Genomic DNA, 20,164 nt, shown 5'->3' on the forward strand with positions numbered 1-20,164 from the left:
CTGGTTGAGCCACTGAATTTTGTGTGTATTTCTGAATTTTGTAAGCATTTGTGAATCTTCTGTGCTTTTTACATTTTGTGTGTGCATTTGTGAATTTTGTGTGCATTTGTGAATCCTGTGTGTGTATTTATGAATTATGTGTGTGCATGTATGAATCCTGTGTGTGCATATGTGAATGTAGTGTGTGCATTTATCTTTATTGATACTCTTTTGGCTCCATAGTTCTCCGTGTGTTCAGTGTTCAGATGCTGTTTAAAGGGATCGCGCTCGCGCTCCTCGATGGGGAAATCCTCCGCGGGATTGCGTCACCGTGACGTCAGCGCTGGCGTCTTCAGCGGGCGCGCGCAGAGACAGCCATATTTGAGCAGATCAGGATCGCAGCAGTGTCCCTCACGTTATATATCGCTCGCGTCAATTGGATCACACACGCGTTTAACGGACACACACAACGCGGAGATGCCTCGCGGAACACGCGTCTAGGTTGACCGCATGACGTCCTTCGGCCCCGCGCTGGAGTCCTCGCGCGAAATGGAGGTGCAGAGCGTCAGCAGCGAGGTATGTCGCACATATAAACGCGTCCACCGGCCGTGGCGGATCCTCGGTGCCTTTAACCGCTGTTTCGTGTGTGTTTTCGGTGATGCGAGCGGCGCGGGTGCGCGCACGCAGTGTGGAGACTCGCGTGACGACAGCGTTAGCATTAGCCGTTAGCATCTGATAATTATGCTGCTGGTCCAGCCTTCACAACACTAATGCGAACGAACGGTGCTCAGTCAGTGACGTCATGTGTCTGCGGTGTGTAAACACGAGCATGAAGATGATGATTATGATGATGATTAGCCTGCGCTTGTTGATCGGATTCTCTTATGAGTCATGACTAAAGCGCGTGCACGCGAATGTCAGTGTAAATTAAGGTTAGCTGTAGCTTTATAACATCACAGAGTCTCCTCTCTTTCATTTATATCTGCAAGGATCAATCTGAGCTCGCAGTCAGACAGACAGAAGATGTCAGATACAGCTTCATCTGCTGTTTATCTGTCTGTAGATCTCTCTAACATTAACACACAAGATTCAGAGATTCAAAACACTGTATTATCTATCAACCAGAGATAGAAATGTCTTCGGTAAAAGACTCCCATATAAACAACAAACAAGAAAGCCACAAAACAGCTCTAAAATTAAATTAATAACAAACCGAAGATAGGAGATCCTGTTAAACTGCTTGTTCTTATTCAGAATAGAAGTTCAGCTGTTGTTCTTGTACTGATCTGCTTCTGTCTTCTGTCCTGATAACACGAGAGATCACAGAGAGAGATATCACTGATGCACGCTTCACAATAACACCACTACTGTTGAAAAGAGAGCATAATGTTTAAATGAAGGTCTATAAAACACATATAAGTAATTATGTTGCTTAAACAATTAGAAACAAAACTGTATAGTTTCATGCAAAGGACCGAAAACCAATCACAAAGAGTACTTTACATTTAAAGACATGAGATGCAGTGGGATGGGAAAAGTCTTGAGACATGTTTTCTGAAAGTTGAACTTATATTAATTTTCCATGTCTTTCTGAACATGTGTCTCTGAACATGTGTCTCTGAACATGTGTCTCTGTTGTGAGAGACGAGTGCAGCGGTGATAGATGTCCCTCTAGAAACTGTGATAAACGTGCTCTGTGTGAACGGCTTGGTTTCGATGTAAACCAGATCTTCTCTGCATTGATGTTCTCTGTTTCTGTAATATCTGGAGTGAACACCGCAGCGCTGCATCTACTGAGAGATGAGAAACATTATAATACAGCGACTCTTCATCATCATCATCATCTCATCCAGTGTCTGACGCACACCTAACATGAGATCACAGCGGTTGTGTATTCTAGTCGTCTCTGTTCATGGTACAATAACAGTTTGGGGTTGGGATGTAATATATATTTGATTCTGATTAATAAAATTAAACGATTTGAGGAAAAAAATTGGGGAACAATAAGGATGGGAAATTTGGTCCCCAAAATGATTGAGATATAAATGTGACCGTTATTAATTTGTTTATTATACAAATATTAAACACAATACATGTTATCCTTGCAGTATTATTATATTGTAAAATAAACCCATATTTTTCAGTGTGAAATGACAATACTAATATGTATGTCTCAGTTTGTTCATTTTTTTAATGTTAAATGATGATGATGTTGTTGTGTCCAGCTCTTCAGGTAAACTTATATCCACCTCTCACCACAAACCACGACACATTACTGTCCCAAACAACCCAGACTCAGAGCAGATGAGGTGAACAGAGTCACTGTGAGACACTTTACTTCTTTCAGAGGTATCCGGGTTTACAGACGAGCAGAAGCCTCTGTCAGCGGATTGAGTTTGAGCTCTGCAGAACAATATCATTCTGATATCAATATGAACAATATATTTAAAAAAAACTCTCTAAGAAGCAGATGTCCATACCAACAAACTTTAGAAAAATTAATTTGCCAAGTCCATGAAACCTCCTCTTATAAAACTGTAATATTTTAGAAATAAAAACGGTACAAATAAATTCAAGTTCACCTTTTATTTGTATTTAGCCTTCATACAACACTTTAAAATGTAAAAAGTTGAGAAAACGTAAAGGTTTTAGACGACCAGCGTCAGCAGAGTGAGTTTTCTCAGCTTTGTTAGCATGTATAAACCGAAAACAAGTCATACGATCACGCTGACACATCAGAAGCGTCCTGATGAAGACACGTCTCTGAGATGACACTCAATCCTGATCTACACAGAATAACAGTATCTCAGAAGATCGGTCTCGGTCCAGTATTCACACAAACATAATCTGTTACGTCTGAAGTGAGTGTTTGGGGGAAATCTTCTGAAGTGTAACATTAGATCCGTGCATTATTGTAAGTCTTACTATATCAGCCGTCTGTCTTAATCAAAACAAAAGAAAAGAGGGAATCGCTCTGCTCTTGATTGAAATGCTTTTGTAGTTTTAATAATCCGTTTATTTAGGGATGAATAGACTAAAGAGATTGTTACATTTTATTTAGCCTGTTTGATTTTTCTTGAATACTTTTGTTTAGATGCAAGATAAAAAAGTAAAGCTATAGAAAATTATCTAAAGGTCCTGGTCATTATAATTAAAAATCATCAATCATAATTTATTTATTTCACTAATTCCTTTTAAAAAGTGAAACTTTTTAAAGGTTGAATATTGAAGACACCTGGTGCCACACTCTAATCAGATAATTAACTCAAAACTTCTGCACATCCTTTAAATGTTCTCTCAGTCTAGTTCTGTAGGCTACACAATCATGGGGAAGACTGCTGACTTGACAGTTGTCCAAAAGACGGCCACTGACACCTTGCACAAGGAGGACAAGACACAAAAGGCCATTGCAGAAGAGGCTGGCTGTTCACAGAGCTCTGTGTCCAAGCACATTAATAGAGAGGTGAAGGGAAGGAAAAGATGTGGTAGAAAAAAAAGTGTACAAGCAATAGAGATAACCGCAGCCTGGAGAGGATTGTGAAACAAAACCCATTCAGAAATGTGGGGGAGATTCACAAAGAGTGGACTGCAGCTGGAGCCAGTGCTTCAAGAACCACTACACACCAGAGATGGGGACTCGAGTTTGAGACTCGGACTCGAGTGCGACTTAAGTCGCACAAACAGTGACTTCAGACTCGACTTGAGACTCGTCCTCGAAAGACTTCAGACTCGACTCGGACTCGAGCTCCGGGACTCGTGAACAATGTTAATTTTTAGTAAACGTCAGATGAGCTCGCTGTTAGAGTTGTGACGTTCGCGAACGAACCGATTCTTTTGAACGGCTCATAAACATGATGGATGGGAGCCGAGTCACGGCTGGAGGGGAGCCGTTCTTTCTGTAGCTCTTTTTTCCTATGCGTGTTTCAGAGCGCGTGTTTCACACAGATGCACACAAATGAGCTCCTCCGCGAGACAGAACAGTTATAGGGGGAGGGGCGCACCCAGCGCAGGCCAACCCTTTATAGCGTGATGATATTAGTTATTAGTTGTGCACGCATCCTTCACGTGAGTACTCCAGTGGAAAAAACCTGCGTGCCTCTGTCATTGGGTAGGAGCGGAGCCATGACGTTTTGCACAGATATTCATTGCAGCCCACTTTGTTATTGTTCATTGACTTGAAGGGGCTGATGTCCTATTTGCAAAGTTTACAGTAGTAATAGTATGTAGACATTTCCATTTTATTTATTCTAATTTTATCTACTTTAAATATTTTTGGTTCTCTATCAAAATGTATCAAAATGATTCATTGCAGCCGGCTTTGTTTTTGATGTTTATTTGTGAGTAGGTATTGTATGAATAACATAAGTCAGCGTAGCTTTGTTCATTCTTAAGCCAGACAAGAGGTGTGCAGCTATACAGCCAGGACAGACAGAAGGCCATTACTGAATCCATAAATGCAAAATACAGATATTAACTTAAAAGTAAAGCATTCTTGGTGTTTTTGTCATGTTGTAATAGCCTGTTTACACTGATTATATACCAAAATCAAAGTTGATATTGTATGCTAATAAATAAAGTTGTCATAATAACATATTACATGCTTTGAATTCCTTATATATAGCAATGCAGTGTTCTAAGCAGCTTGGATGGGTCGCTGTACGTGATGCAACATTTATTATAACCAGAGACTTAATATAATAAAGAGACTTGAGACTTGACTTGGACTCTAGCTCAGAGACTTGTGAGCATCTCTGCCACACACAGACGTATGCAAGACATGGGTTTCAGCTTCGCATTCCTTGAGTCAAGCCACTCTTGAACAACAGACAGCGTCAGAAGCGTCTCGCTTCATACAGGACTGGACTGCTGCTGAGTGGACCACAGTTATGTTCTCTGATGAAAGTACATTTAGCATTTCCTTTGGAAATCAGGGTCCCAGAGTCTGGAGGAAGAGGGGAGAGATACACAATCCACGTTGCTTGAGGTCCAGTGTAAAGTTTCCACAGTCAGTGATGGTTTGGGGTCCATGTCATCTGCTGGTGTTGGTCCACTGTGTTTTCTGAGGTCATAGGTCAACACAGCCATATACCAGGAAGTGTTAGAGCACTTCATGCTTCCTGCTGCTGACCAACTATAGAATAGATTTATTGGGAAAAGTTAATTGACACAAATATTTAAATATGGGGCTATTTGTTGATGAGAGCTAGTGCTGTGTGGTGCTGCTGTACTGAGAGAAGCCTGATGTGCTGTGTGTGTGTGTGTGTGTGTGTGTGTTTCAGGTGAATGGACATCAGATGATGGATGAGCCGATGGAGGAGGACTCCTACACACACTGTGTGAGTATCTCTCTCTCTCTCTCTCTCTCTCTCTCTCTCTCTCTCTATCGCTCCATCATTCCACTCACTGGAGATCAGGGTTTAAACATGGGGCTTTAATACACCCATCGTCATCATGAATGTTTATAATTGGCAGGTGTTTGAAAGTGTTGGCGGGATACTCATGTACAAGTCAGTTAAGTGTGAGAAGATGCATAGAGAACTCAATTCAGGACTCGTGCACTACTGAATCTCCTCTCAGACATTGCACACATACTCAGTTCTGTCACATCTCACAAAATTATGTAATTATTTGTGCATTCAGTCTTAAAGTGACAGCAGCTTAATAAACTTGATTATGTCTGTGTCTTTGAGGTCCTTCCAGACACACAAGACAGTCATTCACTGCACTTAAATAACTTTTGTTTAACAATGATTAAACTATATTTAATTTATTCAGTGAAAACTACGCAGTGCTTTATTTTTATATTTGATTTCTTTAGGTTTTTGTATTTTTTAATGGTTAATACTACTGTGTTCCTGGTTGTAATGTATTTGTTCTTATGTTATTACTCTGAGTACTTGTCTTTGAGATGTTTGAATTTTGCATTAATTAGGATATAAATTTATATTTTGGTTTGAAATAGAATTATAAAATGTCACAGGTATCTGAAATGTTAGTGTTTATATTAGTATGTAATGTTGAAAGTTAAAAATATAACCGTAGTTATTTATGTATAGAAGATAGTCAAGGAAAAGTCTAATTTAAATTATTTAAAATATCTTTTTTGCTGGAGTAATGGTATTCATTTTATTTACTATTAAGTTGAATTGTGAAATATATACAGAGGCACCAAAGTATTTGGAAACGTAAGCCACAGTTAATAATGTATTTGCATTATTTAACCAAATATTAAGACTGCATGTAAATTGGTGAAGAAATCTGCATTGGCCATTACAAACCCACATCCACTCACCACAAGCTTTGATTGAATTATGAGTTTTCGAATAATACTGAATGAAGTGTGTGTGTGTGTGTGCGTGTGTGTGTGTGTGTGTGTGTGTGTGTGTGCGTGTGTGTGTGTGTGTGCGTGTGTGTGTGTGCGCGCAGGACGAGGGCACTTATCAGGAGATCCCCATCACTCATCATGTGAAGGAGGGCTGTGAGAAGGCCGAGCCCAGCCAGTTTGAGCTGCTCAAGGTTTTGGGACAAGGCTCCTTTGGGAAGGTCTGTGATTCTTTCTCTTCACATGTGTTAACTGTGTAAACTTATCATTTTCTGTATCACAGGGAGAACAGAGCATCTGTCTTTGAGTGATTTATTTGTAAATGCATTAGCTGCAGCAGTCTTACTGTGACTCCAAGATGACTGAAAAACATATAGCAACATAATAATGGCAGTATATCTCAGACATTTACAGTATGGAAATTAAAGCTCCAGGTTTGATTTATTGAAGTTTCAAATAATTTTGTCTGATGTTTTTAAATATTATTCAAAAAGCAGAAATCAGTTGGTCTCATTTTTGTTGTGTTCATTAAAATATAGTCATACACTTGGGTTCGTGTCTTAAACGTGTTTTACCTGAGGAGAGCTGTTTCCTCTGAAATGTTTTGATTTTCTGTTTGATGCACCCAAAGATAATGAATAATTTACTTGTGTTCAGTTTAGCGAGACCCCTGTGTCCAGGCATAATTACCAGTCATGTCTTAAATCTGTCTTTGGTGTTAAGTGTTTTCTTTTTTTCAGTCTCAGTACTTTATCTGTGCATTTAGCAGCTAGCAGTATTACTATAAATGAGTTCAGCAGCATTAGAAGCCTAACCTTGTGGCTGTACTGAGAGTAACCGAACGCTCCTGGTGTCTGTGGATCAGTCCTGCACAGATTCTGGCCCATTTCTGCTAGCATCGCTTCATCAGAGCGCTAGCTGCAAACACTCTCCGGTGGACAGCTGCTGTTCCTGTCATTCACACAGACATTCACACTCCGGTGTCTGACCGCTCGCTGTTTCTCCTCTGAGTCCTGTTCTGTCCCTGTCTCAAGCAGTCCGGTTTTGTTTTCATGTGATGTGTCCTGTCCTCAGGTGTTTTTGGTGAGGAAGTTGATGGGTCCCGATGCCGGTCAGCTTTATGCAATGAAGGTGCTCAAGAAAGCATCTTTAAAAGGTCAGTGAGTGTCTGCATCTGTCCACACACGTCTGAGATGATATACTCGTGTTTATTCCTCGTTTGTGTGTGTTGTGTTGCAGTTAGGGACAGAGTTCGCACCAAGATGGAGAGAGATATTCTGGTGGAGGTCAATCATCCTTTCATTGTGAAGTTGCACTATGGTAAGACTCCTGGAGAAACCTCCTGAGTGACAGAAAGGCATTATTTTAGGTTAAGTGATTCTGAAGTGTATAAAAAAACAATCTGTGACCTGTAGGTGGTGCTGTCACCAAACTCGGCAGGTTTCTTCAGATCATAATGTCAGTAAACTAAACCAAACTTGATCTTGGTTTGATCAGTATTGTGTGCAGGTCTGTCCAGTGATCAGTTCAGCCCATTCTGGTGAAATATACACTGTCCAGACCGCTTGCTTTGAATAGAAGTTTTCAGCATCACTTGAGCCCAGTGACTCTGTTAATGTGGCTCTTATGAAGCAGTACTGTTATGACAGTGTGTGTGTGTGTGTAAACGTTTCTTCTATTGAAACTGTAAAATATACTTAAATATATGTGAAAAACATCCATTATGTGCAACGAATATAGACTTAAAGGGACAGTTTAAAAGTAATTTTGTTCCTTTGCTTGCTTAATTTATTTATTTTTCATGATACGAGTGACATTTCCATAGAATTCCCCATAATTCCCTGCTCTGATATAGTTTTTTTCCCACTTACAGCCTTTCAGACAGAAGGGAAACTCTATTTAATTCTGGATTTTCTCAGGGGTGGGGATGTATTTACTCGTTTATCCAAAGAGGTAAGCATTTCTTCAAAAATGATGTGCCCAAATCACCCAGAAATTAATCTAGAGTGCAATTTTCTTATGTTCATTTGCATGCTTTTTAATGCAGGACACAGATTAATTTTGTATGCAAAATACACCTCTGTTATTAATCTGTAATGATATCACCTTTTGAAAAAAGAGGGCAGAAAGTAATTTTATTTTGCAGTCGTTGTGTTGGGATCCACAGATGAGAACGGATTCATTTTTACTCAGTGATTGTTAGCAGGTCTTCAGTCTGTGTACATTGCCAGCTGTTTGCGTTTAATATAATTTTTATTTTCTGTTAATTGGTTTCTCTATTTATTTGTTTATTGGTACTGTACTTTATTTTTATTTTTTTTTATGCAAATGTTGTTTTATGTGCACAGTCGCCACCAGGCACAAGTTTAGTTGAATTAACTCTTACATTAGAGATTGAGGAAAAACCTCATGCATATTTAATTACATCTTATGTCTTACAAGTATGTGTATGTTTATGTACATCTTATGAACTGCTCCGTGGAGGACATTAAATATTTACAAAAAAATCTTAAATCTTGGCTAAAAAAGCTCTTTTGATCTATAGCAAGAAGTGACATTATCACATTTTTCTCTGTTCCTGAATGTACATGTAATCATATGGATTCATATAAACAGACCCGATTCTGAGATCAGATTAGATTCAGTTTATTCAGAATTAGTGCATGCAAACACCTAATAATGTGGAGACTTGTGCACTCATGTGACCGTAAATGCCTTGAATAAAAAAGTTTTTTGTTTATTTGTATTAAGTGTGCATTAATTGTTACCCCCACCCTGTTGCAAATTAATAATTTGGCTCATTTCTATCTCTGTCATAATGATGCTGTGCATTATGTTGTTGTGTGTGTTCTTTGATGCGAGAGTAAATCTGTCCAGTTCTTACTAGGTTATGTTTACAGAGGAGGATGTGAAATTCTACCTTGCAGAGCTGGCCCTTGCATTGGATCATCTACACAACCTAGGCATTGTTTACAGAGACCTGAAGCCTGAAAAGTAAAGTACCCCCTTCACCTCTCCGCTTCTGTCTCTCTGTCTCCGTCTCTGGCTCTCTCCTGCCCTCTCCTTTGATCTTTTGATCTTTGATTAAATAAGAACGGATTTATCCAATGTTCAAGATCGTTATCGAGAGGTTTTGTGTGTTGACTCTTGTTTAGTTCATGTATTTTTGTATCTGTATTGGAGAAATGTGGTCTTAATTTTCAGCATTTTGCTTGATGAAGCTGGACATATCAAGTTAACAGGTACGCACCGTTGTCCCCTTATTACACATCACTTCCTGTCTGTTGAACTAGTGCATGTAGATATCAGTCTATTGTGTAATGTTTGATTCTCTATAATGATTGAGTGGTGTGTTTGTGTCATGATGGGGTGGTTTGTCAAGCTCTGCTGCTGGAGGGCCGTCGGCTCCTGCTTGTAGTTTAATGTAATCCTGGATAAACTCTGCAGGACAGCGTCTCCGGGAGCAGAGTTGGACACCCCTGCTGTAGCTTGCTCATGCAGATGTGACAGATGTGATGCTGTGCCTTTTCCAGACTTTGGGCTCAGTAAAGAATCGGTAGATCAGGACAAGAAAGCGTACTCGTTCTGTGGCACTGTGGAGTATATGGCCCCTGAGGTGGTCAACAGAAGAGGTCACACGCAGAGCGCTGACTGGTGGTCTCTCGGCGTCTTAATGGTAGGACCTTAATGAATTTGTCTCTCCTGTAATGAGCATGACTGGAAAATGTAAAGCTATATGTGCAACACTGTTCTCTGTAGACAAGGAACAAGGTGCACATGGATAGCATGTCAGCACGTATAACTACAAATCGACCAATAATCGGTTTAACCGATACTTTTCCTGATATTTTATCCACTGTACGTAGAAATAAGAGTAGTTTTGTGTTTGCATGGAGAGGAGGAACTTACAGTATCAACAGCATTATAACTAAATACATGTTCTGTTCAGTACTGTTTTATCATTGTAAACAATAAATAAATATTGGTTATGTGTATCGGTTACCGTTCACATTAACATGCCAATAATAGGTATTGAATTAAAACATGGAGTATCAGTCAGTCTTTAGATTAGGGATGCACGATATATTTGGCCTCCATATTGATTTCGGCCAATAAATGCTTTTTTTTTTTTCTGTTATCGGTATCAGCTCAATAAGAAAATTTTGCCGATATCTTAAACATGATAAATAAAGCGTTATTTCCTTCAGATACACTTAACATGAGATGACTGGTTTGCATTATTAATGCATTATTTTATTTATTTTTAACACATTTATGATGAAATCGCGTACTAGGAGAGTAAATTATTTTTAAATTGTACACAGTTCAAACTAAGCTGCTTATGTTGAAGTGTTTAGGATGTGGCTCTTCTTGATGGCACCTTTTTTGTAATCAGGCCTCAAAAAGTATATACAAATTTGGATATAGATTTATTGGCCAACATATCGGTTATATGCTTTCAAATAAATATATATATATATTTTTTATATATATATATATATATAAGGTATCGGTATCGGTCAAAATCTTCGTATCAGTGCATCCCTACTTCAGGTATATGGGAGCGTAACGTGTGTGTGTTATCTATCGTATCTGTCGTATGGACCTGTTCTCTCACCTGAGGTCTCCAGATGCCTGATCTCCTGAAGAGTGAATATGGCATAATTGATATGGAGCAAACAAATTGCTAGAAATTTCTGGTGTTTGGTAATGCATGCAGGGAACTGAAGGAGTGCTGTTAGTAAACATGTAAACGCGCTTCTTAAATTCAGTACACTGCTTCACCTGGACCATTTCTATGCGTATTACAGTTACATGACATTCAGTTCATGATAGCTCTTACTTATTTTCTGCTGAAATTTGATCGGCTGTTTTTCCAATCCATATTTAGGCTAAACTTAGACCAAAAAAATAAATAAATAAATAAATTCCTCAAATAGTACCCCCTGGCAGAATTTGACTCAATTTGGCTTGTTTCCTAAAGTTTGAATATCTCTTTCAGAATAAATAAGTGTAATCCTGTTGTTTGGCTCTCTCAGTCATGGTCTGGTCTTGCTGTTACTGAATTGAAGAGACAGTCCACCCATAAATGACAGTTCTGTCATGATTTCATCTCCCTCACGACGTTCCAAACCTGCATGATGACCAGTTTAACACTAAAGAAAATATAGTAAAGAAAGTTGCCATGAATTCTTTTGACCTCCACTGTGTGGACAGAAAAAAAAGCACAGAGATGTTTGAGGTGTCTTTAGTGTGACACATGATATCTCTGTTGTACTGAATGAATTGACTGAAAGAGCACATTTGCATTGAAGTCACACACTGGATTCCCATTGTGCTTTGATAACTTACCCAGGTAAATGTCTGGTTGATTTGCTTTCTTTGATAGTTGTTGATTTATTTATTTATGTTTTGTCTTTTCCCCTAGTTTGAAATGCTGACCGGCACGTTACCGTTCCAAGGAAAAGACAGGAACGAGACTATGAACATGATTCTTAAGTAAGTGTCTGTCTACGTGATGCTTGATTGGTCGAATCTTTTGTCAAGGCTTCCAGATAGAAATGAGATTGACTGGCAAACTGAGGAACAGACAACAAGCAGGGTCCATGTGTTTAGTGATCACGATGACTGTGCTCATAAAAGGCTGGTAATGTTGTGACTTCTCCTGTTTGTTCCTGCACCTCAGAGCAAAGCTGGGAATGCCACAGTTTCTAAGTCTGGAAGCACAAAGTCTTTTACGAATGCTATTCAAAAGAAATCCATCAAACCGTTTAGGTAAGTCCCCTGATGTGTGAATGAAGGCACAAGGCCAGGGCTTGTTGAACTGTAATAGATCAGACTGTGTTGTACTCTGCTCCAGGAGCCGGTCCTGACGGGGTGGAGGAGATCAAACGACACGCGTTCTTCTCCACCATCGACTGGAATGTGAGTGTATCCTTCATAATCTTCAGTTAAAATTAGGGATGCACGATATATCGGCCACCATATCGATATCGGCCGATAAATATACATTTTATGTTCTTGAACCGATAAGAGAATTCAGCCGATATCTTAGAGCCGATAAATAATGCATTATTTCCTGCAGAGACACTTCGGATGCACACTGTTCACCATTAGACACGTGTTGGTGTTCAGTAATGTGATGTATCACGGTAATTAATATGCACAAAATTGTCAGCACGCTCAGAGTGTGTCCACGACATATCTGACTATTTGGGTTGTAGCACGGGTGCATTGCAATATTGTAAATAGGCTACTTCTGTTTCAAACCGTGAAGGTGAGCCAGTGGATATCATACAAGCAGCGTGCAAACTGTGTGAAACGTATGCCTGTGAACGTCTTTCACCATGATAGTGAAAGTAAAAACTGACGGCGCCTTCGGCATCTGATGACGCACACATTAACAGAGCTTATTCTCTCAGAGATGACCCGAGATGAATCTCCTAACATGTGGTATATCTAACCGTTTTAATTTATTTCTTTAATTGAGAAGAAACGTATTATGTTTTGTTTTTGGAAATTGGTGCGTAAAATAAAGCTGCTCTTTTGTTTCATTGATTAAGTGTTACTGAAGAGTAAATTTAATTTAGGCTATAGCCTTATAATTCATTGTAGGCTATCATAGACTTGTTTTAAAATACATTTTTAAAACATTTTCAGTGAGGGGTAGCCTAAGCTAATAGCCTAATGTTTTATTTTCCTCACTGTGAGTCACAGCGTGCCATTTATTCAGTGATGCGCTATGAAATTGTTGAGAAGCACATTAATTGTAATGTTTATTTAATAATAAAAGTAATCTAATAATAATAGCCCGAAAATAACAGGCCTACATTAATTGGAAATGCCAAATACTCTTAATAATGACAATATTTAATGATTGTCCACTTTCAACACACTCCATCGTCTTATCGTGAACATTTATAGGTTGCTTTATGTTTGATTTGTAGTGTTTATTGACTTTTAATTGTGAGACTTTTTTTGGTAATCAGGCTCTCAAAAATTATGTACAATTGTGGATTTGGATTTATCGGCCAACATATCGGTTATCTGCTTTCATATTTAAGGAATTATCGGTTATCGATATTGGCCCAAATGTTCATGTTGGTGCATCCCTAGTTAAAATGTAACTGGGTTTTCTGTTCATTTGATGTGGCTGCTACACTCCAATGGAAATCCATGGGTTCTTGTTGAATTCAGTCTTTATGTGTTTGTGTGTGTCAGTTTCAGTGTTTTAGGAGTATCATGTGTTTGTTTGTGATTGTAGAAACTGTACCGAAGAGAACTTCAGCCTCCATTCAAACCTGCTGCAGGGAGACCAGACGACACCTTCTGCTTCGACCCAGAGTTCACAGCCAAAACTCCCAAAGGTGCGATGGATGGAGCACATGAGAGCGAGCGCTGATGAATGTGTTCATGCTCCTGCTTGAGCTGTGTGTGTGTGTGTGTGTGTGTGTGTTTGGCAGATTCTCCAGGTATTCCTCCCAGTGCTAACGCTCACCAGCTCTTCAAAGGCTTCAGTTTTGTAGCTCCAGTCTCTCTGGAGGAAAGCAGAAGTGCCCCGCTGGTCAACATTCTCCCCATAGTGCAGGTAAATCACCCATCTATCGGTGTGTGTTTCAGTGTGCTTTATATGTGTGTGTGTGTGTGTGTGTGCTTTATATGTGTGTGTGTGTGTGTGTGTGTCAGATGCACGGGGGCTCGGCTCAGTTTGCAGACGTGTACGAGCTGAAGGAGGACATCGGCGTGGGTTCCTACTCCATCTGTAAGCGCTGCATACACAGGGTCACCTGCATGGAGTTTGCTGTGAAGGTGAGACATTAATACCTGTTGTCTAGTTCTGGGATTGAATCTCCTGTCTACTCAAAAAGTCTTGATTTTCTCAGTCACTTTTGGCTTTTAGGAGTTTTTTACGTTCATAATATTGTATTTAAACCGTGAACTTTGGTTTGAAGAAATCTGTCATGAGAGTGTGCAGGAGGACTTCAGATATATATCACAGACTTTTTAAGAAATGTTTACTCAATGAAGTTGTGGCAGGTGGCAGTTTCGAGTCTTTATTATAATAGTTGTAGCCGTTGCAGTGTGAAGACGTCTCACTGCTGGTGTGGATCAGCATCATGTTGAGTGTAGTGTTAGTTGGTGTAAATATTTATCGTAAAGGTCTTCCACACAGTGTTTTTACATCTGTCTGGAGCAGCCGGCTCTAGTGTAATGTCTGCACTGTTCTGATGTCACACAGATCATTGATAAGAGCAAGCGTGACCCGTCGGAGGAGATCGAGATCCTGATGAGATATGGCCAGCATCCCAACATCATCACGCTGAAGGACGTGAGTGACACGGGTGTGATCTCTGTTCTCCAGCGGTGTGTGCGGCTCACTCAGCTGTGTGTGTGTGTGTGTGACAGGTGTACGACGAGGGCCGCTTCGTGTACCTGGTGACGGAGCTGATGAAGGGCGGCGAGCTGCTGGATAAGATCCTCAGGCAGAAGTTCTTCTCGGAGCGAGAGGCCAGCGCTGTGCTCTTCACAATCACCAAAACTGTGGACTACCTGCACTGCCAGGGGGTGAGAGACGCCCGCCCCGGTCTGTACTGTACACCCCACACTCAACAGCCGGGGTTACCATCAACCCTCTCTGCTTCTGCTCTTTCTACATGCACAGAAGCAGAGCTGCCAAAGAGATATTTAAAAAAATTTTTTTACAATTTTGTCATCACAGTCATAGATGTCTGTGAGCATTCTGGCACTTTAGTTTAGTGAAGTAGTTATCACATGTGTATATTCTAAACCAGACAACATGTTCTTCACAGCTAGAGATCATCATGCATTTTGCTTGTATGAAGAGTCAAATTAGTCATTTGAAATCTAGCTGTGTTGACATGTCCAGTTTAGTGAAGAGGACTGCAGGAGAGTTATTAGGCCCCTCTAGTGGTCACAGTTGTGAATTACTGTTCAGTCATAAACTAAAACACTCTTCATTTTTATGATTTATTATTATCAGTTCTAATCAAACATGCTTTCTTATTTATGAAGTACAGTAATCCTGTTAAACAAGCTGTACTGAAAAAGATCATTCCTTGAACTATCTTTTAACATTTAATGGCTTGCTTTTGTTTTGCTAACTGAATTAGCATTTTTAAATGAGACTCCTCCCCACTTTCATTTAATGCGTGAACACGTTTATATTTAGTCATTTACAGACACCTTTATCCAAAGCTACTTACAAATGAGAGCAACAGAAACATTGTTGAAGCTAGTGTTAGTTTATTATTTATTTATTTTTATCTTTATAAAGAAAACATGCAGTTAGTAAATGACTAGAGTGCACGTCTAAAAGGGACATGTTTTAGAATACGCTAACGGCCTTTTCATATTTAATATTCCGTGCTCCAATGATTGATAATTCTACATGATAAGCCTCTACATGAGATTTTGCATGCTTTAAGATGTTTTAGGAGTTAGTTTTTGATTATATACTGTGAATGTGTGCATTTCAGTGTTAGTGTTATAATGCTGTGTGGTAGTGTGGACACAGTCTAGTCTGAGCAGCAGAGGTGCTGATGTGCTGATAATCTGCTCCTGCAGGTGGTGCACAGGGACCTGAAGCCCAGTAACATCCTCTACATGGACGATTCAGGAAACCCCGACTCCATCCGCATCTGTGACTTCGGCTTCGCCAAGCAGCTGCGAGGAGACAACGGGCTGCTGCTGACGCCCTGCTACACGGCTAACTTCGTGGCTCCTGAGGTGAGGACGGGCAGCTCTCACACACACACACACACACACACACAGGTCTCGCTCACGTGTGTGTGATGTGCTGCAGGTGCTGATGAGGCAGGGCTACGACGCCGCCTGTGACATCTGGAGTCTGGGAGTGCTGCTCTACACCATGCTGGCGGGGTCTGTGTGACTCTCCTCTTACTGACAGCGAAGATGCATTAAAACACTACACAAAACACAAACACGTGCTTTGATGGGGCAGAGAAAGACAAGCTATTCCAAATTAGTAGTGTTTCATCTACCTTCCATGTTTTTTCTAAATTGGGGACGCATTACATTTTTATTACTTTTTTTTCATTGCATGGGAGCTGGATTCTGAACGATCCAGATAAGGTTTTGTATTTGTTTGAGTGAATGTGAATGTGAGTGTGTTTGTCTGTGCAGGTACACACCGTTCGCCAACGGCCCCAACGACACGCCGGAGGAGATCCTGCTGCGCATCGGCAGTGGGAAGTTCTCCCTGAGCGGAGGGAACTGGGACTCGGTGTCCGACTCCTCCAAGGTAGAGCAGTCCTCATGTGTTCATGTCAGATGTGTGTCTGGTGCAGTAGAGCAGTCAGTGTCTGGCTGGATCTCTGTGCTACATGTATGAATCCTCATGGATTGAGTCCGGAGCTGCTGTTGTGTGCAGGATCTGCTGTCTCACATGCTGCACGTGGACCCTCACCAGAGATACTCCGCTGAACAGGTGCTCAAACACTCCTGGATCGCCCTCCGGGACCAGAACCCACACTTCCAGCTCACACGCCACGAGGCGCCTCACCTGGTCAAGGTACGGCAACAAGAGTTCTAGTTTATAGAAACTAGGAATTGTGGTTTTTGAAAATAAATATCACCAAATATATGTGTTAGACAATATGCCCATGATAACAGAACAGAAATCAGATATCATAATGCCACCATGCTTATAAATGGTTTATAACACAAAACAGTTCTGCTGTGGTTTTACCCGACTGGCTTTCGTCTGTGAAATTGAGCAGAACCAGTCAATGTTATATTTAAAATGCAATCTAATTTTAACTTCCTGTTTATTGAACCACTATTATATAAAACCAGTGTGAGCTTTTTTTCCCATATTTCTGAACATATAATATGTTTAAGACAAGTTTGTGCAACATGTAGTTGTATTTTCTGCATCTTATCTGCAAAGATATTTAACAAGTGGTTTGTTTAACATTGACATTCATGTGTGCTGCAGTGGCGTAGGATTTTCTTTAACCAGGGTTAATTAAGAAAAAGTTATGGTAGTCACATTTTCAAGTAGTTAAAAATCTAAAAAGTAAAAAAAAAAGTCTGTTTGAGTGTTTTTCCATATGGAGTATGAGTGTGGTGTGTCTCGTAGGGAGCGATGGCCGCCACGTACTCGGCTCTGAACCACAAGACGTGTAAGCCGGTTCTGGAGCCGGTGGCCGCCTCTGGTCTGGCCCAGCGCAGGAACATGAAGAAGCTGACGTCTACAGACATGTCCTGAGGAGCTCAGTGTGTCCTCTTCAGGAGCGCCCCTCTGCTTCTCTCGGGTGGAGGGAACAACACCAGCTCCATCTCTCCATCCCGCTTCACACCCAGGTCTCCTCATACAGAACCTGTTTCTAGGACCATTAAGAACATTCGGTGACAATCGAGCCCTTTTTCCTGTTCATTTCAGGATTTATCTTGGCTGAATGCTCTAATATGTGCTACAGGAAATACAACCTTCCCCCATGTCTTCTTTCTTTCTTCAGTCTAATATAATAGTGTGTTTTTGAGGAAACATTCCAGGATTTTCTCCATATAGTGGTCTTCAATGGTCCAAAGTACAGCTTCAAAGAGCTCTACATGACCCCAGCCGAGACATATGGACCTGATCTAGCCAAACGATTGGTCATTCTCTGAATTAATTAATATTTATACACTGTTTAACCACAAATGCTTGGCTAGCATTAGCTCTGCGATGCGTGTCTTTATTAGCTGATGTTGGAAAGGTCAAGCGTGACGCAGAAGCGCCGACTCAGTGTTTACAGAGCAAACACACAAAGAAAGTCATGCCCTTTACAGAAGAATTTAAAACCATGAGGTCAGATGGTTTTAGAGTTGGATTAGAAGATAAGATGAAGAGTTTTTAAATGAAGTGTGGCCTTTCCAGCAGGATTATGTGATGTGAAGACGTGCATCGCAGAGCTAGAGCAAGCCCAGTATTTGTGGTTAAAGGTTAAAATTCTGTATATATAATAATATATATATCTGAAAATGACCAATTGTCTAGATAAGGCCCTTATTCCTCAGCTGGGGTCATGTAGAGCTCTCTGAGCTGCGTTTTTAACCTTGAATCCGTTGAGCACCACTGAAGTCCACTATATGGAGAAACATCCTGCAGCGTTTCCCTCAAAAACCTTCATTTCTCTGTGACTGAAGATAGACAGACATGAACATCTGGGATGACATGGGGACGAGTGAATGATCAGGACATTTGTATTCTGGGAGTTTAGTGTCCGAGAAGCAGATGAGATGAAAATGCAGCGAATTGTCTTCAGTTTTACTGTGCAAAGCATCTTAACGGTCCTTAAACAGGCAGGATACAGTTATGACCTGCACATGTCTCACTGTTCTCCATCTGTTAGCCACTTCCTGTCCCGTTCGTGTTCGATCCACATGGCATTACCTCAGAAGCTCTCCGTGTTCACGTCTCCTCGGCTCGGTGTACATAGACTCGTTCGTCGTGTGTGTGTGTGTGTGTGTGTGTGTGTGTGTGTGGATCCTTGAGCACATTTGCACTGAGGCTCGTCTGCTCCCGTCTCGGACCGCTCTTTGCCTTTTGTTGAATGGGAAGTACATGAGCAAAAGGTGAAGTAAATCTATATTTATAAAGTCGAATGAGGTGGATGAATGTAGATGAGATTGGATCCACGAAACCGCATCTCTCTGCTCCAGATGGAGGGACAAAATATTCCATAACACTTTTTAAAGACATTGTGGAAATTGTATCATATTGTATTTATTTCACTTATTTTTAAAACTTTATTTTTCTTTCAGGTGATGTACATATTGACATTAAAGAACATTATTGACATGATGCTTATCTTCTGTGATTTCATTCTCAAGATCGACTGCAAATCAGCAAACCAGATGAAACTAAGTGCTATATGTGAACGCTGTATTACAGTGGAAAATGGTCAAAAGGTTTTAGAAATGGATAGATATGTTATAGTAAGCACTCATGCAAACCAATAATAAGTAGATCCCTGTCATTGGGTCTTCACTGAAGGCTAACTCCTCCTCGCTCTCATCTCATACAGTATTGTTCAAAATAATAGCAGTACAATGTGACTAACCAGAATAATCAAGGTTTTTAGTATATTTTTTATTGCTACGTGGCAAACAAGTTACCAGTAGGTTCAGTAGATTGTCAGAAAACAAATGAGACCCAGCATTCATGATATGCACGCTCTTAAGGCTGTGCAATTGGGCAATTAGTTGAATTAGTTGAAAGGGGTGTGTTCAAAAAAATAGCAGTGTCTACCTTTGACTGTACAAACTCAAAACTATTTTGTACAAACATTTTTTTTTTTCTGGGATTTAGCAATCCTGTGAATCACTAAACTAAACACAAACTGATCCATGATCCCTGGTATGCGATAAATAGGCCCAACACCATAGTAGGAGAAACATGCCCATATCATGATGCTTGCACCTCCATGCTTCACTGTCTTCACTGTGTACTGTGGCTTGAATTCAGAGTTTGGGGGTCGTCTCACAAACTGCCTGTGGCCCTTGGACACAAAAAGAACAATTTTACTCTCATCAGTCCACAAAATGTTCCTCCATTTCTCTTTAGGCCAGTTGATGTGTTCTTTGGCAAATTGTAACCTCTTCTGCACATGCCTTTTTTTTTAACAGAGGGACTTTGCGGGGGATTCTTGAAAATAGATTAGCTTCGCACAGACGTCTTCTAACTGTCACAGTACTTACAGGTAACTCCAGACTGTCTTTGATCATCCTGGAGGTGATCATTGGCTGAGCCTTTGCCATTCTGGTTATTCTTCTATCCATTTTGATGGTTGTCTTCCGTTTTCTTCCACGTCTCTCTGGTTTTGCTCTCCATTTTAA

General features: G+C 40.4%; 1 protein-coding gene across 1 annotated transcript; it reads left to right on the forward strand.

Annotated features, from left to right (window-relative positions):
- The first annotated feature begins 322 nt into the window (after positions 1–322).
- Positions 323–19,130, forward strand: LOC127971482 (ribosomal protein S6 kinase alpha-6). The gene is made up of 22 exons (XM_052574505.1): positions 323–555; positions 5,259–5,315; positions 6,406–6,522; positions 7,376–7,457; positions 7,541–7,621; positions 8,175–8,254; positions 9,189–9,295; positions 9,506–9,543; positions 9,835–9,977; positions 11,730–11,800; positions 11,988–12,076; positions 12,162–12,226; positions 13,566–13,668; positions 13,765–13,889; positions 13,988–14,110; positions 14,541–14,630; positions 14,708–14,866; positions 15,887–16,048; positions 16,125–16,201; positions 16,466–16,583; positions 16,713–16,853; positions 17,424–19,130. The coding sequence occupies exons 1-22, from the start codon at positions 490–492 to the stop codon at positions 17,550–17,552; spliced, it is 2,223 nt and encodes a 740-aa protein (XP_052430465.1). The 5' UTR covers positions 323–489; the 3' UTR covers positions 17,553–19,130.
- Positions 19,131–20,164: the final 1,034 nt, after the last annotated feature.

Source organism: Carassius gibelio, chromosome B14, assembly GCF_023724105.1.
Source record: "Carassius gibelio isolate Cgi1373 ecotype wild population from Czech Republic chromosome B14, carGib1.2-hapl.c, whole genome shotgun sequence".
Lineage (NCBI taxonomy): Eukaryota > Metazoa > Chordata > Actinopteri > Cypriniformes > Cyprinidae > Carassius > Carassius gibelio.